Below are 21857 nucleotides of genomic sequence, written 5' to 3' on the forward strand. Positions count from 1 at the left end.
CAGTAGAATTGTTTACCATTGGAAGGTAAATAACTTTGTTATTCTAAATAAATGAGCAAAAATAATAAATAATTGTAATCTAATTTCTGTAAGCAAATATTTAACTTAAATAAATGTTGAACATCCATCCCTCCATCCACTCTCTACCGCTTGTTCCTTTCATAAAGTGCTTTTTTTTTTGCCAGTTGGAAAAACCAGGTCGGACGTTTTTTTTTGTTTCTTGCCATCGCGCGATCGTGGCTTTCTCGCTCGCTCGTCCATGTTTATTATCTCATACTGCCCAACTGGTTTGAAGCTGAAATATTACCACGATGGGACATTTGGCTTTGTAATCATATATTTTTTTGCCCTAATTTGTGTTACTTTGCTGAACTTCTCACTGGCGAGTCGCGAGGCTATCTGTCTGTGCTTTCTGTGTGTGCGGCCTCGCTGTGACGCTCTCCGCCCACAGAGACAAAGATTGTGAATGACTGAAGCGAGGGCTCACTGTGTTCAGTTGATTTTACTGTTAAATAAACGCACTCGGGTGCTTAGAGCGGGGCTCCGAGTGAGACACCTTGTTTTACTGTTTGAAGCGAGAGACGAAAAATCGCGAGGCTCAACAATTCTGATTGCCAAACATGTCTGTTTGCCAATCAGAGGCTGAAAAAAACCTCAAACCTCAAACCTCTTGCGGGTATGTAATCGCACTAATTAAAACGTGGATGTCGACTCAATGTCGATTTTACTCGTCTGCAGCCAAGATAAGTTTTTGTAAAATGTAACCTGTTTTAAAAAGCTTTTATAATAATTTTTATCCCTTCCATCCATTTTCTACCGCTTGTCCCTTTTGGGGTCGTGGGGGGTCGCTGGAGCCTATCTCAGCTGCATTCGGGCGGAAGGCGGGGTACACTCTGGAAAAGTCGCCACCTCATCACAGGGCCAGATAGACAACATTCACACTCACATTCACACACTAGGGCCAATTTAGTGTGCCAATCAACCAATCCCCAGGTGCATGTCATTTTTATCCCACATAATATTTTGCGAGAATGGGTTTGAATTATGGCTGCAACTAACGATTCATTTGATAATCGATTAATCTGTCGATTATTACTTCGATTAATAATCGGATAAAAGAGACAAACTACATTTCTATCCTTTCCAGTATTTTATTGAAAAAACCCAGCATACTGGCACCATACTTATTTTGATTATTGTTTCTCAACTGTTTGTACATGTTGCAGTTTATAAATAAAGGTTTATAAAAAAAAAAAATTTTAAAATGCCTCTGCGCATTCGCATAGCATAAATCCAACGAATCGATGACTAAATTAATCGCCAACTATTTTTATAATCAATTTTAATCGATTTAATCGATTAGTTGTTGCAGCCCTAGTTTGAATCAATAATCTTCACCATAAGAATCGGAATCGAACCATGAGTTGTTTTAAGATTCATATCCCGAGCATGTATATGTGATAAATGCAATATTTTTGTGATTTTTAAGCATGTCCTAACTTTAGCAGCCCGAGTTTCATCACATCAACGCAACTGCTTAAAGTATTTTGCAACTTTGGTTTTGTCATATCAAGCTAAAAACAAATCTCGTTGGCCAAATAAACATTCATTTAACTTAAAAAAAAAAAAAAAAAAGTATTTCTCCAGCATACACATAATATTGTAATATGAAAGCACATTTGCATCCATTATTTTTCTGCATAATAAGCTCTGCGCTATCTAGCATGCTAAGTTACAGGGCTAATGTTATATTATAAAAGAAAAAAGTTTTTTATTTACCTAGAGGCAGGACTTTAATGTGGCAGCTGGTGAGTGCATTTTAAACTACTTTGTTGAATAATTTAATAATCCGCTGCATACTTCATATTTTCCGTACCGTGCGCGTTGTGTTAAAAGTTTAATGAGCTTGCAAAATAATAATAGTAATGTGACAGTGGACTTCAGAGACGTCAGTAGGAATTAACTCGCAAAATAAATGGAAACGCATGAAAAAGGATGGATTCCTGTGTGTTTGTGTTTGTGTGTGTGTGCGCCCCAACAGATGTCGCCTACAAGGTTTTACAGGGAGCTTAAGAATCGTCCATCAATCACACGCGGCCTTGCACGGATACTATCATACGGACGCCCCGTGCTTGACCTGCGCGAGATGAAATGCTCCGAGCATTGTGTGGCACTATTAGCGCCGTGTAAATATTACGTGTTTTCCTTTGACTATGCTAGTTAGCGTTACTTCCACCTTGTGGCTTCATTAGCCGTGAAACACCCAGCTTTTGTCAATGATTGCGAGCCATGACCTAGTTGTGTATCTGTGCTACTTTTCCCCCTATTTGCTCGTCGTCTTCCGCCGAAAATCCCAATTAATCATTGTCTTTCTCGATTCAGGCCCTCACCTTCATCCTTTAAGGCCGGCTACTTATTTGCTCTTCCTTGTTATCCGTTATGCATTCTTTAGTTTCTAATTCATCGCTCCTGCACAACCTATTATTATTATTATTCTCTCTCTCATCCTCCCAGCATCACGTGTGTCACGGAGGGAAACAATGCAAGCAGTGGTCCCCGCTGAACAATTACCATGCAAAGCAATCCAAATAGAGATGTTTGCCGAAAACAACATGTGTGTAATTACTGCCTAATGAGGCCCTTGTCTCAGGCAGAATGCCCAATTAGACTGCCGGGGAAGGAGCGATGCCAAGGCCCTGTGAAGAAGCATAGGGGAGAGATGTAGAGGGAGGTTGTACTGTAACTGCTGCACGAGGTGGAGATGATGCGAATATGCCAGCAAGAGAGAGAGAGAGAGAGAGAGAGAGAGAGAGAGAGAGAAAAGGGGGGAAAGAAGTGAGAATGGAGAGGAACGGTGGAGCGGTGAATGAGAAGATGATTTCTGCTGTAAATGCGGAGTAATGGCAGAGCTGATAGCATTGGGTCCAGGATAAATTGGCATTTTAAGTGGGAGAGAGAGAAAGAGCGGGGCAGCGCTCTATAAGCAAGAGAGGAAGGGAAAAACAGCTTTACATTGCAATATATGGGCAGCCATGTTGAAGCACAAAATGGCTGACCTTTCCAGCTTGTCTTCGGCCTCTTTTGATGGGCATTTCTCATGTCTGCAGTCTGCCTTCGGGACTCCAAATTGCACGGTATGACCGACGCACTTGTGTTTTGCTGAGGAGCTTTGCTGTTCAAATGCAGTACTCAGGAGAATCAACACAGACATATAAACATCTCCAGAGAAGCCAGATGGACTGTTTCCGCACAAAGAAACCAGTCCATTCTGGGGGGGGAAAAAGGCAGGAGAAACTTGATTGGAAGGTGACTGGACGCTTTGTCATTACCACTCGGGATAATTTAGCTCAAGAAGCAAAAGTACATAGTGCCAGCTTGCTGCGGAATCAAAACAACCTTTAATCAGCACTGATGGTGTCCTTTGCTCTTCTTTAACGAAGGCATGTTTCTCACACTATTCCCTTTGTTTGTCCTTATTCACAACCATGCAGTTTTGTTTTATGTTATTCCAAACCAGCAATTTTTTTAAATTGAGTAGCAGTTGTCAGATTGCTTTTCATTGATTGTCGAGCAGGCACACATTTTTTTTCTTGGTTAAAGGGCCCTTTGATTATTGTTTGCACTTTGTTGTGATAAATTAATGTTTGCACTCTGCAGTGGTATTTATCAGCGATTGACTGATGGATTGACCTTTGACTTGAACTGCTTATGACAGTATTATTGCAATGTATGATTATTTTTTTGGGTACATTTGAGTTGGGGTTTACCTCCAGATGAACTTGTGAGATTACAAACCTGTATTCTCATCCTGAGTCCATCTGGACCACTAGGTTAATATGAAAGCGGAATGAAACTGTGCAGTCCACCCCCCCCCCCCCCCCTCCCCCACCCCTAGCCCAATGCTTCATTACGCAAATTAGCCTCTTTCACCATAGCATCCAGTAAATTAGTCAGCACCTCATTTGAAGTGAATGTAGTTTTCACTGCGCAGGGTTTTATTATTGCTTGCTAAATCTCAGCTCTGTGTTTTGTGTGATAGAATACCATTGTTATGTATTCATGTATATGCATATTAGGGTTGGACGGTATACCGGTATTAGTATAGTACCGCGATACTAATGAATCATATTTCGTCACGTTGTGTCATTGCCGCAGTCGGCTGTGTTTTAGCTTCTTCTAAATCACTAATCCTCGCCTCCATGGCGACAAATAAAGTATGTTTCTTACAAGTATCATCCCTGCAGGACGAGGAATAGCTAAACATGCTTCACTACACACCGTAGCTCACCGGCATCAAAATGTAAACAAATACATATACTGTGTATACATACAGTATATATAAGGTGCATTACATGGGGGTGTAGCCATTGTTACACAGTAGTGCCTTGCTTCTGTGCCGGCATGATGAGAAGCAAGGCGCTACTGTGTAACAATGGCCACACCCCCATGTAATGTACACTATATATATATATATATATATATATATATATATATATATATATATATATATATATATATATATATATATATATATATATATATATATATATATATATATATATATATATATATATGTATGTATATATATATATATATATATATATATATATATATATATATATATATATATATATATATATATATATATATATATATATATATATATATATTAGGGCTGCAACTAACGATTAATTTGATAATCGATTAATCTGTCGATTATTATTTCGATTAATCGATTAATAATCGGATAAAAGAGACAAACTACATTTCTATCCTTTCCAGTATTTTATTGAGAAAAAAAAACAGCATACTGGCACCAAACTTATTTTGATAATTGTTCCTCAGCTGTTTGTACATGTTGCAGTTTATAAATATATGTTTATAAACATTTTTTTTTTAAAATTAAAAAATAAATAAAAAATGCCTCTGCGCATGCGCATAGCATAGATCCAACGAATCGATGACTAAATTAATCGCCAACTATTTTTATAATCGATTGTAGTCAATTTAATCGATTAGTTGTTGCAGCCCTAATTTATATGTAACCACCACTGACGGTTCAATAAAATCCCCTGAAGAGCAGGGAAACTTGCGAAACAGGCTTGTAGGGATGAAATAGCCTCCGTGTTTTTTCCTGACCTAACAAATATTCTGCTCTACCCCAGATAAACCACAGTAACCTTGGCTCTATATATATATATATATATATATATATATATATATATATATATATATATATATATATATATATATATATATATATATATATATATATATATATATATATATATATATATATATATATATATATATATATATGTTGCAGGACTCCGGCGTAAGGTGTACCTGGACATGATCAAGGAACATTTTGGCTTTAATCCTCCCTCCGCTGTTGCCATTTCTAATATAAAGTAGTTTAAAGTTCTTACTTATATCTGTCAGTAAACTCGCCATGAAAGCGCTAAAACATACCGGTGTAGTGAGTTTACATTATTCACCCAAGGAACTTTAGTTCATAGAACATTTTGGCTTTAGAATGATGTGAATCGGTTAAAAATTGTGCATGTATGGCTTTTTTTAAGGAAAAGTGGGAAATTTGGGAATAATGTGGAAGTTTTCGACACAAGAAATAGGATACTATTAATGTCCTAAACAAGTGGAGTGTTTTGATGGTAAAATGGTTTAAATCGGTTTTAAAAATGTGGGAAATGTGGAAGTTTGAAAAATCGTCCACTTATTTCGAATGGGAAAAAAAATGTCCAGGAAAATTAGGAATTCCTGGAACGTTTGAACATTAAAAAAATGGTAACACATGTCATGAATGAGTTAAAATGGTTTAAATGGGATGAAAAATATAAGAGGACAAGGCAGGCAGAATAATAATTTGAATACTCCATGTGTGAATGCTACATTTGGCACAGTTTTTTAACACAACACATCTTCATCGAGCAACATGGTTTTAATATTGTTGACGTTGTCATTGTATCTGTTTGTGTGTATGCGCAACTTTACACTGGATGTGGGATAACCAGTTTCATAAGGTTGATGAAAGAAAACATTCATTCTAACCAGTGTGCTCTGTATACGCAGGGTTCTGTCAACTTAATTTAAGAGGGGTCCGATTCAGATTGCACATTTGGCAGCAATATTAATGTAACATGGAAAGTCATCTGTAACATGCAAATGCTTACAGTATATCGCTGTCAAATGTCATCAGATTAGGTGTGAATTGTTTATATGTGGGCTATTATTACAATCTGTTCATTCGGATCAAGCGACAAATATTTACGTTTTGATGGAAGTCTGTTTTAAGTCAGTATATACCTGAATGTCATATTATATCTTGTCCTCTCATATCCAATGTGTTCATGCTGCATTCAAGGCTTCTTTTTTGTACCCCCCGCTCAAAGACCACCCCGAACAATAAAAATAAAAAGGGGGCTACCACGTGCTTCACATCTGAGGAATCTGGCATGGAACGCTGTCGAGTTTGATCATGTTGTCTCTGCTGTCTGGCTTCTGCGCAGCGATATTACAAAGAGTGACCTCCGTCGACACAAAACGAGGGGTCTTCATTTGACACATTGAGTTTCTTTGTGCCTTTGTGTGTGCGCACGAGTGTTATTATCCAGCCCAGTCAAGGTTTGTTCTGTTTGCCGCCAGCGTGCTATGAAAAAGTGTGATGCCTTTGGACGCCAAGGGCGTCTCACAATACGTCTCCTCTTAACAGGGTAGCGGTTTCTCCGTCACCTTGCCACCGCACCTGTTCACTTACTGAGCTGTTTGTGGGGAGGAATCTCATTTTCTCTTGCGCTAAAAACAGAGTGAGTCGCTTTTTTTGTCACAGCTCATCTTTGCAGGAAAATTCCTCTGGGATTAATCCCTCCAACGTACTTGACATCAGTTGCATGTAGCGCTCAAGTGGCGGCCTAGGATTGTTTCCACACACTCTCGCAGGGGGGGTCAAGGGTCACGGTTTGAGTCCTTTCCCCCCGCAGTCAGACACCTGCAGCAAGCGATCTTTCAATGCCTTGTTAGCTACACTCCTGAAGACGCAGCGTGTCGCCGCCGTACGCTGACTCATTCACACTCCTTCTCATACACCGCAGAGCCCGCGGGGAACAGCCTATCTCTCGCCACTGAGCTCGTGTGGCCTAATTACCGGCCCCGCTGACGAGCAGTAATTACCGACGCTGCCATGCCACCACAAGGTTTAACCAAAGCGACAAAGTCATTAGTCTCACACTTTAGGCCACCCGTAAAGAGATTCTCCCCACCTTTGATGCGATTATTTAGTTATTTTACCAACCACCTTTTGAAAACCATATTTACGTCTCCTCTTTGTTTTTTTCCCCCACAGTTTGATGGTGACAACATGTACATGAATGACAATAACCAAGAGTTTCGGTCACCAAACCAGGTGAGTGCATCACACGTCACCAATGACACATTCAAACACATGAAGATTTGGATTCATTTAAAACAATTAGGCATCTGAAACTTTAGAAAAAGTTGGAAATGTCGAACTGTTGTAAAAATAGCCTCTAGAAAATACATAATGGTTCATTAGATTTACCGTATTTTCCGGACTATAAGGCGCACTTAAAATCCTTTAAAAAATCCTCGACAGTGCGCTTTATAACCCGGTGCGCCTAATGTAAGGAATACGTTTGGTTGAGCTTACTCACCTCAAAGCTATTTTATTTGTTAAGTGTGACCAGCAGACGGCAGTCAAATATAAGAGATAAGTGTAGACAGTAGGGGTGTGGGAAAAAATCGATTCAAATTCAAATCGCAATTCTCACGTTGTGAGATTCAGAATCGATTCTCATTTTTAAAAAATCGATTTTTCTATTGTAATTTTTTTATTTCTATGTATTTTTTTATTTTATTTTTAAATTAATCAATCCAACAATACAATACACAGCAATACCATAACAATGCAATCCAGTTCCAAAACCAAACCCGACCCAGCAACACTCAGAACTGCAATAAACAGAGCAATTGAGAGGAGACACAAACACGACACAGAACAAACCAAAAGTAGTGAAACCAAAATTAATATTATCAACAACAGTATCAATATTAGTTACAATTTCAACATAGTAGTGATTAAAAATCCCTCATTGACATTATCATTAGACATTTATAAAAAAATGAACAATAGTGTCACAGTGGCTTACACTTGCATCGCATCTCATAAGCTTGACAACACACTGTGTCCAATATTTTCACAAACATAAAATAAGTCATATTTTTGGTTCATTTAATAGTTAAAACAAATGTACATTATTGCAATCAGTTGATAAAACATTGTCCTTTACAATTATAAAAGCTTTTTACAAAAATCTACTACTCTGCTTGCATGTCAGCAGGCTGGGGTAGGTTCTGCTGAAATCCTATGTATTGAATGAATAGAGAATCGTTTTGAATCGGGAAAATATCGTTTTTGAATCGAGAATCGCGTTGAATCGAAAAAAATCAATTTTGAATCGAATCGTGACCTCAAGAATCGATATTGAATCGAATCATGGGACACCCAATGATTCGCAGCCCTAGTAGACAGCACTATGAGTGCAATATGTCTCAAGTAAACAACACCAACATTTTAAATGTTCCATTGAAAATATAGAACATTACGCACAGCGGTCAAAAATATATCAAAATGTTTTAGTACGACTTTGGTAAGCTATGAAGCCGCACTGCTTGAATAATTGTCGGCGCATTAAACATACAAGTATTATCATGGTGTGTGTTTAAGGTAAGACATATTATCTGGCGTTTTGTTTCGCAATATTATGCAAAAGCAACTTTTCTTACCTTCTGGTATGTGCTGATCTGTATTTGGGATATGTAGAAGTATGGAACAATTGCGCGCGTCCACGAGTTGATAAGCTTCTTCTTGTTCCTCTATCTTCTTGTTATGTGGTATTAATCCTCCGCTGTTGCCATTTCTAATATAAAGTAGTGTAAAGTTCTTACTTATATCTGTCAGTAAACTCGCCATGAAAGCGCTAAAACATACCGGTGTAGTGAGTTTACATTATTCACCCAAGGAACTTTAGTTTTTAGAGAGTTCCGGCCGGACGGTTTTTCACGGGACACATTTCCTGTGTTGTTCTTTCCGGATTAGGAGATGCTGCTCCGTTATTGATTTAAGTAAAGTCTGAATGTCATTAAAACAGTTAGCTCCATCTTTTGACACTTCTTCCACACCCGTCCTTGCACGCTACACCGCTACAACGAAGATGACGGGGAGAAGACGCTGTCGAAGGTGAGCCACGTAAATAAGACCGCCCACAAAACGGCACATCCGGAAGCGACAGTCAGAAAGCGGCTTGAAGATGATTTGTAAAACATAATCTATGCAACATTTTGACCAAAGAACCACCATTACATGTTATGTAGACCACAAGGAAGTGTTTTCAATTTAGAAAAAAAAAAAAAAGACTCCTTAATGCGCCCTAAAATCCGGTGTGCCTAATATATGAAAAAGGAAAAGAAATAGACCATTCATGCCATATGGTCCGGAAAATACGGTAGCCAAAATATTGGTAATTGGAATCTCATCATTAATTTCCAAACTTAAAGGGCCCCTCTAATGCTGACATTTTGGCACTTATTTCATAGCTCTGGACCTAAAAATGATGACTACAGGTAAACTTCCCACCAAAATAGAGACATTAGTCATTTTAGGCTTGTTTTCTAACGGGTTTCAGCACATTTTGGAATGCCCACCTTTAACTCCAAAATGTGGGCAGGCCTTCATCAGCCTGCTGACACCACCTACTGAAGACTGGGGGAAATGTCATATTTCATAGTATGTGTTTTCGTCGCATTTTCATCCTGAATCACAATATTTGCATGCAGAATTTGAAGGAATTATCAAATATGGTTGCCATATACATTGTTGCAGGTTGTAGAGATACAACGAAAGAAGGAGTCAGTCTGCATGCGTTTCTAAATGATGGGAATATGAGGAAAGTGTGGACCTCTCCTTTCAAATTGACTTGCGCAAAATGGGACGGACCAAAAGAGAAGAGAAGAGGAGTATAATTTGCAGCAATCATTTTGATTGTTTTTGAGAAGGGTTTGGATGGAATAAATTTAAGACTCAAGCCAAATGTGATCCAGAAAAGCAGGAGCACATTTTAGGGGAGAGAGACCAGAAAGTCAGAACCTGGGAATAAACGGAAAAAGAAGAGCAGACAAGGCGCTCAAAAATTTGAAAAAAAGACGAAGGTAAGCCGCTAGTATTGTATTACGGGTCCTCTTCTACTGAGGTTTTTCTCAAGATGCTTGAGGAATTGCTGAAAGAGCACGAGGAAACACAGGTTTTGGTGTCTTTGGAAGAGGAGATGGTAGAGCAGGGCAGTCCGTAAATGACTTGTATATTTCTTCTTCTCTTATAATGTTAACCACATCAGTTTTGAAGTAATAATGGACCAGGGCGACAAAAACATGCAATTAAATTATCAAAATAATAGGTTTTTATACCTTTATATTATGGCTGGGCATTTTGCCCAAAAAATTATCACAACTAATTTTTTCAGATCCAATCTCGATTAATATTTTCATTTTCTATTTAAGGTAGATTGTCCCATGCAGGATTATTCCGAGTACCGTTGCATCACCACTATTTATTACTGCAATATCTTGTTCCAGACATTTCCACCATGTTTAACTGCAATAATATTTACTAACAGCTGACAACTGTCATTTTGTTCATATCTATGATTGTGTTTATTAGAGGTGCAACGGTACAGGTAACCCACGCTACGGTCTGTACCTCGGGCCACAGTTTTTTTGTTTTTTTTTAGTACGTTGTGTGGGGGTTAAAATAACAACTTTTTTTCCTCACTAAGTTTTTACTTATAAACCGCCTTCTGCCCGTGTGCAGCTGGAATAGGCTCCAGCACCCCCCGCAATCCTTTAAGGGACAAGCGGTAGAAAATGGATGGATGGATAACAAACTGCATTGTGCAGTAAACAAAGTATCAGTGGTTTACTATAAACTATACAACTTTTATTTCAAGTTAACATTTATTAAACAACACGTTCAAATGGTAAATTAATATTTGTATTCTCTAATTACTTGTATACAGGTAAACCTCAAGCGTTGACCCAGATTAAGGAGTTTTTAAAAACTCAAATACTGTAGCATACATTTAATGAAAATACATTAAAGTACAGTTTGAATTTGAGGTACTGTTAAATAATGTGTACCAACACATAAAACAATGGAATGATTATTCTTATGCACAAACTCAAAAATGGGTTGATCAAAAAGTTTCTGCATAGTTTTTTAGTACATGTTATATTTGTGGAGTTGAATCAGAGTAAACACATAACCAAAAGTTTTATTGAAAAATATTTAACTATAAAAATGTCGGGACCAATACAGCAGTTCAGTCACAAAGACGTTATGTGCCTGCCTGCGAGTCCGCATTCAGGGCAGGATTACTGCGCATTGAAGTTTGAGTTTGAGTTTATTTCAAACATGCATGCATACAACATTATACATCACAATTTCCAGTTTCTCAATTCAACATTTCGCTGCTCCTTTTAAATGTTGTGTTTCGACTTCTATGTTAGTGTCAGCTGAATTTCTTTATTCTATTCTTTTGGGCTGCACTTCCAGCTGTGTAAGGGGGATTGAACAATAGTTACGTCGTGACGAGCCTGACGGTGGACAGGGACGGTCACGCACACACACGGACATAAACACATTCACACAAACAGACACACACAGGATCACGGTCAATAAAAGCAAATTGTTCTCTGCAGGATTATACCGAGCATTGTTGCATTCCTACTGTTTACAACTGCGATAACTTCTAACAGACATTTCCGCCACGTTTGATCGCCATGTTTGATGTTAACAGCTGATCACCGTGATCAAACTCAAATTAAACCCAATCATCGGCCACGATCATGTAATCGCCCAGCCCTACTTTATAGAGACGTCATTTGGGAAAATAGGCTGCAGTTTTGTAGATGACGTCACACCAAGAGGGGGCGACATATCGAGTCTGGCGATGGAAAGGCGGCGTTCCAAGTACAGCTAGATATCTACCTATTACTCAAATACTAATTGATGTTATAGGAAATGGCTGCCGGATTATTTTTAACAACAACAAATACATTAATAGAATTTCAATCAATCGATTGGTCGACCCTGGGCGACCGGTGCAATGGATGTCGAGTGGATCTAGTTAATAGTGTGAGAGTCCAGTCCATGGTGGGGCCAGCAGGGGGATCATCTTGAATGGAGACAAGTCAGCAGCGCAGAGACATCCCCAACTGATGCACAGATGAATGGTCCACCCCGGGTCCCGACTTTGAACAGCTAGCGTCTCATCTGTGGTCACCTGATAACCTCTCCAGAGCAGAAAAGAGACGGCAGATCAACTGATCTAAAAGGGGGGTCTATTAAAAGACTAGAGTTAGCGAAATTCCGGTCATCTGGACGCTATGGGTCCTTTAAAGCCATGCCTCTGTTATGTTTATTAATTGTTTGCGCAAGTATCAACGTTGAAGTAAACAGGTTGTTGTTGTTTTTTGAGCTGTTGGTTGTGATTCACTTGACCTGAAAAAAAGGCTTTGGGCACAGTAGTCCTCAAGGCTTAGTGCTCAAAAAGCTTTGTTTCAGTGCAAGTTGTTTATTTGGATTGTTATTGTGATTGCTTGGCTATTCTTATTTTTCCATCTGCTTCAATGTGGAAGGGCCAAAAAGTATGAATATGCAGAATGAATATGCAGATTTTTTTTGCAAGTCAGACAACATAAACAAAGATAATAAGGATGAATAATAATAATACATCCAAAGTGAACTATTATGTTTAGTTATAGAAATTAATGAGTTGTCTCTTGCTGCACATCTATTAAGGCAGTTGAGCTTTATATCTTTGAACTGTAACCCACTTAAGGGGATCTTTCCGTTGGTTCTTTTTTCCCCCATACATTCTCCATAAACCATAAATCATGCCTTTTGCTGGATTATGTTATCCTGAACATAACATATACGGATTAAACCATCAGCGATGCTATCACTGTGTGAGTCGACAGGTCACTCACAGCTCATCGCAGCGACTTCTCACTGCTTGCAGCGTCGTTGACGCACCCATTCCCTTGCCTTCTAGAGCTTTACAGTCCCAGTCACAGTCGGGGAGGTAGACACGTTGAGTGCTCCCAGCTGCTAAAGGCGGGAACAAATGGCTGGACATATGGCTCAATTTTGGAACGCCGTGATTTGTTGATCCAGCAGTGAGCGTGAAAACATGAAGAGGTGAACCCTCCTCATCAATTAGCACCTTGTTAAAAACTGTCAGTGATGGGTCAGGACCAGCGGGCCAAGGGCACAGAAATACACATACGCTTGTCACGTCCTATACTGAAAAAGAAAAGTGATGTGATGGCCAGTCTCAATTTATGCGCATATTGTTGGCAAGTTGTTGATTTTTTCTTTATATGCATGCTTACAAGTACTTGATGCTAGATTTGGTTGCAAGTGCCCCGATTTTGAGAAAACTGGTAAAAGCCAATCATCTGCATGAACCAAAATGGTTATGTGGAATTGACCATAGGGCTGGGTGATTATAATCATCATTAATTTCATGTCAATCACAGTGATTAGCTTTTTGCATATTAAATTGATCAAACATGGCGAAAACGTCCGTGGCAACAGCCAATCAGAGTCGACCTTTTCAAGCTCTACTCCCGGTTACATGGTGTTGTAAAAGTTAACGGAATTTGAAAACTGGCAGCTTAACATGGCACTGTGGCTTAGATTTGTAATTATCCATTAATCTAAATTAACAAATAGGATGCATATTTGCAAGTTGCAATTATGTTAACAGCATATGTAGCATCAAAAGTTTTATACCTGATAAGGCAATTTGTTTGTTTTGGGTTTGGCTTAACTGCACTAACGAATGTAAAATAGTTCACTGTGTTAATTTATATATATATATATATATATATATATATATATATATATATATATATATATATATATATATGTATATATATATATATATATATATATATATATATATATATATATATATATATATATATATATATATATATATATATATATAACAAATATATATATATTTGTTATATATATATACATATATATATATATGTATGTACAAATATATACATGTATATGCATTACACATGCATATACATGTATATATGTATACATGTGTACATGTATATATGTACACTCTATGTATTTATGTGTATATATGTATGTATTATGTATGTATAAAGGTATATATATATACATATATATATATATATATATATATATATATATATATATATATATATATATATATATATATATATATATATATATATATATATATATATATATACACTACCGTTCAAACGTTTGGGGTCACCCAAACAATTTTGTGGAATAGCCTTCATTTCTAAGAACAAGAATAGACTGTCGAGTTCCAGATGAAAGTTCTCTTTTTCTGGCCATTTTGAGCGTTTAATTGACCCCACAAATGTGATGCTCCAGAAACTCAATCTGCTCAAAGGAAGGTCAGTTTTGTAGCTTCTGTAACGGGCTAAACTGTTTTCAGATGTGTGAACATGATTGCACAAGGGTTTTCTAATCATCAATTAGCCTTCTGAGCCAATGAGCAAACACATTGTACCATTAGAACACTGGAGTGATAGTTGCTGGAAATGGGCCTCTATACACCTATGTAGATATTGCACCAAAAACCAGACATTTGCAGCTAGAATAGTCATTTACCACATTAGCAATGTATAGAGTGTATTTCTTTAAAGTTAAGACTAGTTTAAAGTTATCTTCATTGAAAAGTACAGTGCTTTTCCTTCAAAAATAAGGACATTTCAATGTGACCCCAAACTTTTGAACGGTAGTGTATACAATACATATATAAGTATTTTTTTTTACATTTGTTTTAATATTAATTTCATTTATTTTATTTTGTTATTTACGCGGAATGTTCAGGAACAAATAACTAAACTCTATTCAGTTTTTAGTACAGATGTTTTGAGGCTGCCTGGTTAAAAACAATATAAAGAATTGTGATATTAATCGAGATCAGATTATATAAAAAAATTATCAGGATTTTAATATATTTTTTATTTTTAGGGCCCTAGCCGTAATTGATCATGATCTGAAGTACTTCAGGCACAATAGTTCTTGGCTACTCAAGTATTGGAGCACTCATCTCAAGAACAACACAACAACAGTGGGAAGTTGCAATATATCAATACACAGTAGACCTCCTTTATGGCAGAACTCCTCCTTTGGCTCAATATAATACTCGCATTAAAGCAGGAGTTCAGAACATTTTGAGAGAAATTGTCGTCATTTGATAACAATTAATCATAAATTAGGTGCACCAACAGTAAGAGACAGTACTTTTGACAAAAGAGTTTGTAGTGAACTGACCTTTTAACATGATCCTAACTGTAACATAAACCCCATGTGTTAACCCCAGACACACATATCAAGAAGCCAAGACCTGTCCACGTTTCCCCAAAACGTGACTACAATGGACTTTTGGTATAACGCCTAAATTGGTTCTTGCAAAGATAGACAGAAAAGAACAACCATACACACGCACACACACACTGTAAATCTATAGCCATAAGGTTGTCTTACCTTTGATGTTGGGATTGAGCGACTGTAATGAGAGGTCGAGTGGGAGCTTTAACAGCTTATTGTCTACTTAAAGCTCACATCACAGACTGGGGGTCCATTATTGTTAGCCACATTTCCTGGCCTGCCCTAATTATGTCACTTTGCATGCATACACATGTTGGCCGCTAATTGGGATAAATGTCCGGCTTTTGTACTTGCGCCGCTGCAGCAGCCATGTGTCAATCACCAACCGCTTGTGCAGGTCTGCACTGTTGTGTCAACAAATACCTTCTTAGTGGATCAAGCAATTTGGGCTTTTCAAAACATCTCAGCTGCAGTTGATGCTCTGTCAGTGATGTCAAAGAGAAGCTTACTCACCATTCCTGAAACTCGCCGCCACAAACACAAAGTTCACTCTCTGGCTTTAATTCCCCAAAATCCTTTAATGCGCCACAATAATTTGAAATTTGAAAGGGGGATGAAGTGTGCATGGCCTTTTCTGTGGCATTGATGGTTAAATATAATACTAGCACAATTATTAACTTGCACTGCGGTCTATTAAAGTACAAATATTAAACAGCCTGCCAGTCTTGTACCATTGTTCCTTAAGACATCAACGTGAGTTGTCATTACAGCAATGAATAACCACGTACAGTTGTGAAGCGTAATCTATAACGCAACAAATATATAAACTAAACAATAACACAACTCCCCTGTGACACAGTCCTGTCTCGAAATCAACATTCTTTTTGATTTAATGTACAAACACACCAATGTTTTTTAGTAGCAGTTACCTTAGTAATGATGCTAAAGCTACACATCAGAGGTGTCCTGGTTGCCATGACAATGACAGATGCGCCTTTGCGCTTATGACAAGCAAGTCTACAATAAAAAATGTTTTTTGGTGGTATAAAATTAATATTTATTATTTGGGTTACAATAACCCTTTGCCATTGAATTGATTCAATTCAAGGGTTTTAACTTATTTGGGGCCTAATCTAATAAAATCCAAAATCTACACGCTAAACCGCATGTTCAAACTCTAAAATGATGTGTACAATTAGTGGGCGTGTTGCGTTTAATCTACCAAGACTGAGTGTATGATTGATAATGAGTGCAGACCGCCCTATTTAAATCAATCAATCAATCAATCAATGTTTATTTATATAGCCCTAAATCACAAGTGTCTCAAAGGGCTGTACAAGCCACAACGACATGAGAAATGAGAATTTTTGCGTGTAATATGCGACTTTTTCCATGGAAACACTCAATTACTGCCCATTTATCTTATAATGCTGCGACATGTAGTGTTTTGTTATGTTTTGGAACATGCAGCAGACATACTCTACTTTTTCTGGGTAGTTTAGAAGCAGTCCTGCATTGCGATCTACAACCGAACCTACTTTTTTAGGGCGGCAAAGGTGCGTTCTTGGGAGGTGCTGCCACTAACTCCGAGCGTGGACTCCAGACGCAAGAATATTCATATTGCAAGACGTTTTTTCATATATTTTTGAAAAAACAAACGTCATTTTAAAAAAAGCTTGTAGCAGACACAAAAACGCGTCAATTGTATTTCTTTTAAACAGCTCCTTGAAGAGGCTGTTTGCAAAGGCCGCTAAAGTTCCAATGTACTTTAAGCGTTATATCCCACCCTCTTATGGCTTCTAGGACGTAATGACATAACTACGAACGTACATAACACATGCACGGGCATCTCATTTGAAGTGATTGTAGCTTTTGTTGCTTCCTTTGGACTGTTTTTGTATGTGTATGCACAAAAAAGATTTTATTACTTAAACTTAGTAATTGTGAATAATATAGAGAGTTTTAAAACAAATGTGTTCTATTAAAACACTAATAGTAACACGCTAGCCAATGGTGTTCTTGTTATATTTTTAGCTTAGAAAAATGTAACTGTGAGCTAGTTGCAAACAGCACCTTTTAGTCATACAGCAGCAACATTATAAAATGATATTGCTGAATAGACAATATGTCTAATGTTTTTATTTTTAACAGTCCATACATGTTGACAAGCATACATGGGACAGAGCTGCAGTGAGGGGCCTCCTTTCTTGTCTAGACGTACCACATAAGGACGCAAAACAATGGCCGCAGTAAATTTTTAGCCTCGATAAATCACACCGTGTTTGTTCGATAATTGTATTTGTATTTTCTCCTCCCAGTATTGTGGCTGTTCTGATGATCAGCATTAGGGCGGCAACTAACGATTATTTTGATAATCGATTAGTCCACGATTATCTTCACGATTAGTCGATCAGTTGGATAATAAAGAGTACACATATTTAATACCTCTAATTTTTCTATCGACTTCCAAATGCAGCTTAAGTTATTTCAGGCATGCGCTTGCTAACAACAAAGATGACTAATTCATTCATAAATATTAATTTTTATTGTAACTGTGCTGCTCATTCAAAAATTAAAATGACTTTTACAATGGAAGGCAAATTGCTAAAGAAAAAAAAAAATTAGCCTTGTTTATGTATTTTTAAAAAAACAACTGTTAAAACAGCAGCAATGAAAACAAACAACAAAACACAAAATCGAACTTCTTTAAAAAGAAAATACGCTTTTTGTGATGTTTAAAAAGCTGCACACTGGTGTATTGACTATTAATTAACTTGTGGCAGTTTCAGCACTCTAATAGACTCAATGTGTAGAATTTTATCTTTGATTGATTCTTAAAATGTTGGCTATTTAATCATTTGTGTTTAATCTGATGATACCTCCGCATTGGGGCCTGTGTGATGTGGGCAAAGCTTAGCTGGCTAACTTTGGCTGAAATAAAGTTATTTAAAGTTAAAGTTATTTTTCACACAACTTCGTCTCCCACTTGTTAGCAAGCTAGCGAGGCATACGCTAACATTCTTATCGAGGCTGAGACCGCGACCTCTCTCCTGCTGACCCGCTTCCGCCCGGAAAAACTATTGTCGACAAATATAATTGTCTGCGACAAATTTTATTGTCAACAATGCAGACCGACTATTTGTCGCAGCCCTAATCAGCATATATTCTGCATACACTGTAAAAAAAAAAGAAAGTTGAGAAAACGCAAATTTTCAAGTTAACGCCCCTTGTCACTACCTCCACACACATCCGCAATCTAGGTGTAATCTTCGACCCTACCCTCTCATTCCTCCCCCACGTAAACCACATCACCAAAACTGCATTCTTCCACCTCAGAAGCATTGCCCGTCTTCGGCCCTCCCTCACATCCTCTGCTGCCGAAACCCTCATCCACGCCTTCATCTCATCCCGGCTAGACTATTGCAACAGCATCCTCTACGGCATCACTTCCAAAACCCTCAACAAACTGCAATATGTCCAGAACTCCGCTGCCCGCCTGCTCACCGGAACCCGCTCCAGAGAGCACATCACACCTGTCCTGCATGACCTCCACTGGCTGCCTGTCAAATACAGAATACCCTTTAAAATACTCCTCACCACCTACAAGGCACTCCATAACCTGGCTCCACCCTACCTCTCTGACCTCCTCCAGCCACACGTCCCGTCCCGTTCCCTCAGGTCTAGTGATGCCGGCCTCCTGGAGGTCCCCAAGACCAGGCGCCGAACCTGGGGCGACAGGGCCTTCTCCGTGGCTGCCCACTCTCTCTGGAACGCTCTCCCCAGGCACATCAGAGATGCCCTCTCCCTCCCTACCTTCAAAACCACCCTAAAAACTCCCCTCTTCACATTAGCCTTTCCAAACTGACCCTGCCCTTGGTGTTTCTTTATTCTTTTTCTTTTTTTCTTCTTCTTAGTTTCTTTTCCTAATAAAATTGTTTTAATCACCCCCCCCCCCTCCCTCCCCACACACACACACACACACACGTGTAAAGCGACTTTGGGTATTTAGAAAAGCGCTATATAAATCCCAGGTATTATTATTATTATTATTAACGTGATGCAACAAGATTTTTGCGTTTTCTCAACTTTTGACTACTGCTGGCCACACACTGTTTTGGTATATTTTGTTGGACTAATTATAGTTTTCAAGTTAGTCAGACTCAGAAATAAGGTTTCACTATGTTTAACTATCAAAACAGTGTCTGGCCAGCAGTAGTCAAAAGTTGATAAAACGCAAAAATCTTGTTGCATCATGTTAACTTGAAAATTGGTGTTTTTTCAACTTTTTTTTTTTTTTTACAGTGTAGTCATGATGACAGACACACTCCTTATTTTGCTCACTTAAGAGACTCAACTGTCTGCACACAAGCTTAATAGATCAGCTTTGCGTGTTCTATCAAGTTTGCACCTGTTTATATTACTGTACACGCAAACCTTTAGTTTATCAGGCCTTAAATCCGTTAAATTCTGAACACAGTTCGAATCGAAACATTTGCAATGCTCTGCGGTCTAAAAAGGTAAATGTGTGAACATCTTTAAAGTATCTACATTTAATGAATGTCATGCAAACGGAATTATCTAGTTGCTGTGTGTGAGTCATTTGTTAATGGATGCTTAATTTCATGCATTTGCTGTGTTTGTCTTTCTTTTGAAGTTAAATCAGACTAATCAGTGTCTGAAATATGGAATAATTTTCTGCGTCAATTTGAAATGGGGGATTACTGCATCATGAATGAAATTGTTCTACACACAAGCATGTGTGCAATTTTCCTTTGGTTTTTCTGTGACTTAAAGTTCACTTCCAAGACGATACACCTTCACAGGGATCTTACTTCGAAAGAAATTCTGGATCCATGCCCCATATAGGAGCCATAGCATTATGCATGTCTGTGAAAAAGGTGCATGAAGCCAGAACAGAGCCTCCTTTGTTTGCATGTCTGAGGTCTTCCACGGCATACACATTGAGGTAGCAGTTTGACACAGCCAGGAGATTGCATTACACATAACATCTCTGCACTCTTAAAAAGAGAAAACCGCTAATCAGAAACAGCCTCAAAGCGGCCGTTTACTGTCTGCTCGGACAGAATCAGTTTATTCAAACAAGATGTTTTCAAGGCACTGACTATTGTACTTTTTCGTCATGATATTGATTGTTTCCATAGTGCGTAAGTGTAGACAGCTTTTTTTGGTTTGTGTTTCTTTTCTTCTTAAAGCCATTAGAGGAGTAGTTTGTTCAACAAATCATTATTTTCTGTTATCTGGAAAATCTAGATTGCCTGTGCACATCTGTGACTTTTATTAAAATGTACAGTTGGTCAGATATTCTCATGGATTGCTCAGTGAAATTAAGGCAATCATCATTTGTGCTGGGTATTAAGACCAGGAACATGTTGTTGTTTTTTTTTGTTGTGGAACAGTGCACAGAAATAATGAGTTACAACTCTTTGAGCTGCCAGAATAATGTTAAGTGCTACTTTTGTGGCAACTAAAAATTGGTCTGTCACTTCTGAGCGTAAAATCACCCTCTTGCCGTATTGTGTCCCACTAGTAAAGCATCTCACTTCAGTCTGATTATCATCTGTGTCAAATAATGCTGAATCCAGTGTATATTTTTGCAGCAGCGTAATAGCTGCATGACAAGGCTCGTAGTCAAACCAAAATGGCTACCTTCAACCACGACCACACATTTTCTAATTTGGTACAATGGACAATAAGTGTTCTTTGGATTCATATCAGGTTTGATCTGTTTGAGTGTTTGTGCAGACATGTCCACCGTGTATATTTTGGAAGGTTTTTTTGGCCGGCTTTTGCTCACCCTGTAATTAGTCTGCATGCATGTTCATATATGTGATAGTGTAGGGAAAATGAGAGGCAACAAAAGGAGGGTTCAGAGAAGCAGTTGTGTACAGGAGTGTATTTTAAGTTAAAAGGAGTTTGTGTGTCTCCCTCTGACTTTTGTGATGTTCTTTTGCAGCAGAGCAAGGCAACACTGGTCTTCAAAGAAGCAGTGTATTCTTCTCCAGTGTTCAGCTCGCAGGTGCCCTGCTGTGCCATGTGACTTCATTGTTATGGTTGGTTGCAAAAGAACATCGCCCGGAACTAAATATAAGAAAATTCAGGTCTTACGTTTTTTAGTCATTAAAAAAAAAAAAAACCTCAGTTAATCGTGTCGTCGTAAATCAACCTAATGAAAGCTCAGCCAACAATGCGGTTTGTTGTGCTTATGTAGGATTAACTCCCAGCTATGTTTAGTTTTACTCTTGCAGGCAAATGTCAGGCGTGATCCATTTACTCAACACAACACAGCTCATTGCAGCTGCACTGTCAGACATTCAGTGTCAACTTAGCCAAC

At 38.2% G+C, this 21857-nt stretch overlaps 1 protein-coding gene across 2 annotated transcripts in view; it reads left to right on the plus strand.

Annotated features, from left to right (window-relative positions):
• The window catches only part of LOC133654222 (thymocyte selection-associated high mobility group box protein TOX-like), a 230392-nt gene that overhangs the window by 116516 nt on the left and 92019 nt on the right, over window positions 1–21857 (plus strand). For both annotated transcript variants that reach the window (XM_062054386.1, XM_062054384.1), the window contains one exon: window positions 7361–7420. In XM_062054386.1, coding sequence (XP_061910370.1) covers window positions 7361–7420 — 60 coding nt within the window. The remainder of the gene's footprint in view (window positions 1–7360; window positions 7421–21857) is intronic.

This window comes from Entelurus aequoreus, linkage group LG07 (genome assembly GCF_033978785.1).
Source record: "Entelurus aequoreus isolate RoL-2023_Sb linkage group LG07, RoL_Eaeq_v1.1, whole genome shotgun sequence".
Lineage (NCBI taxonomy): Eukaryota > Metazoa > Chordata > Actinopteri > Syngnathiformes > Syngnathidae > Entelurus > Entelurus aequoreus.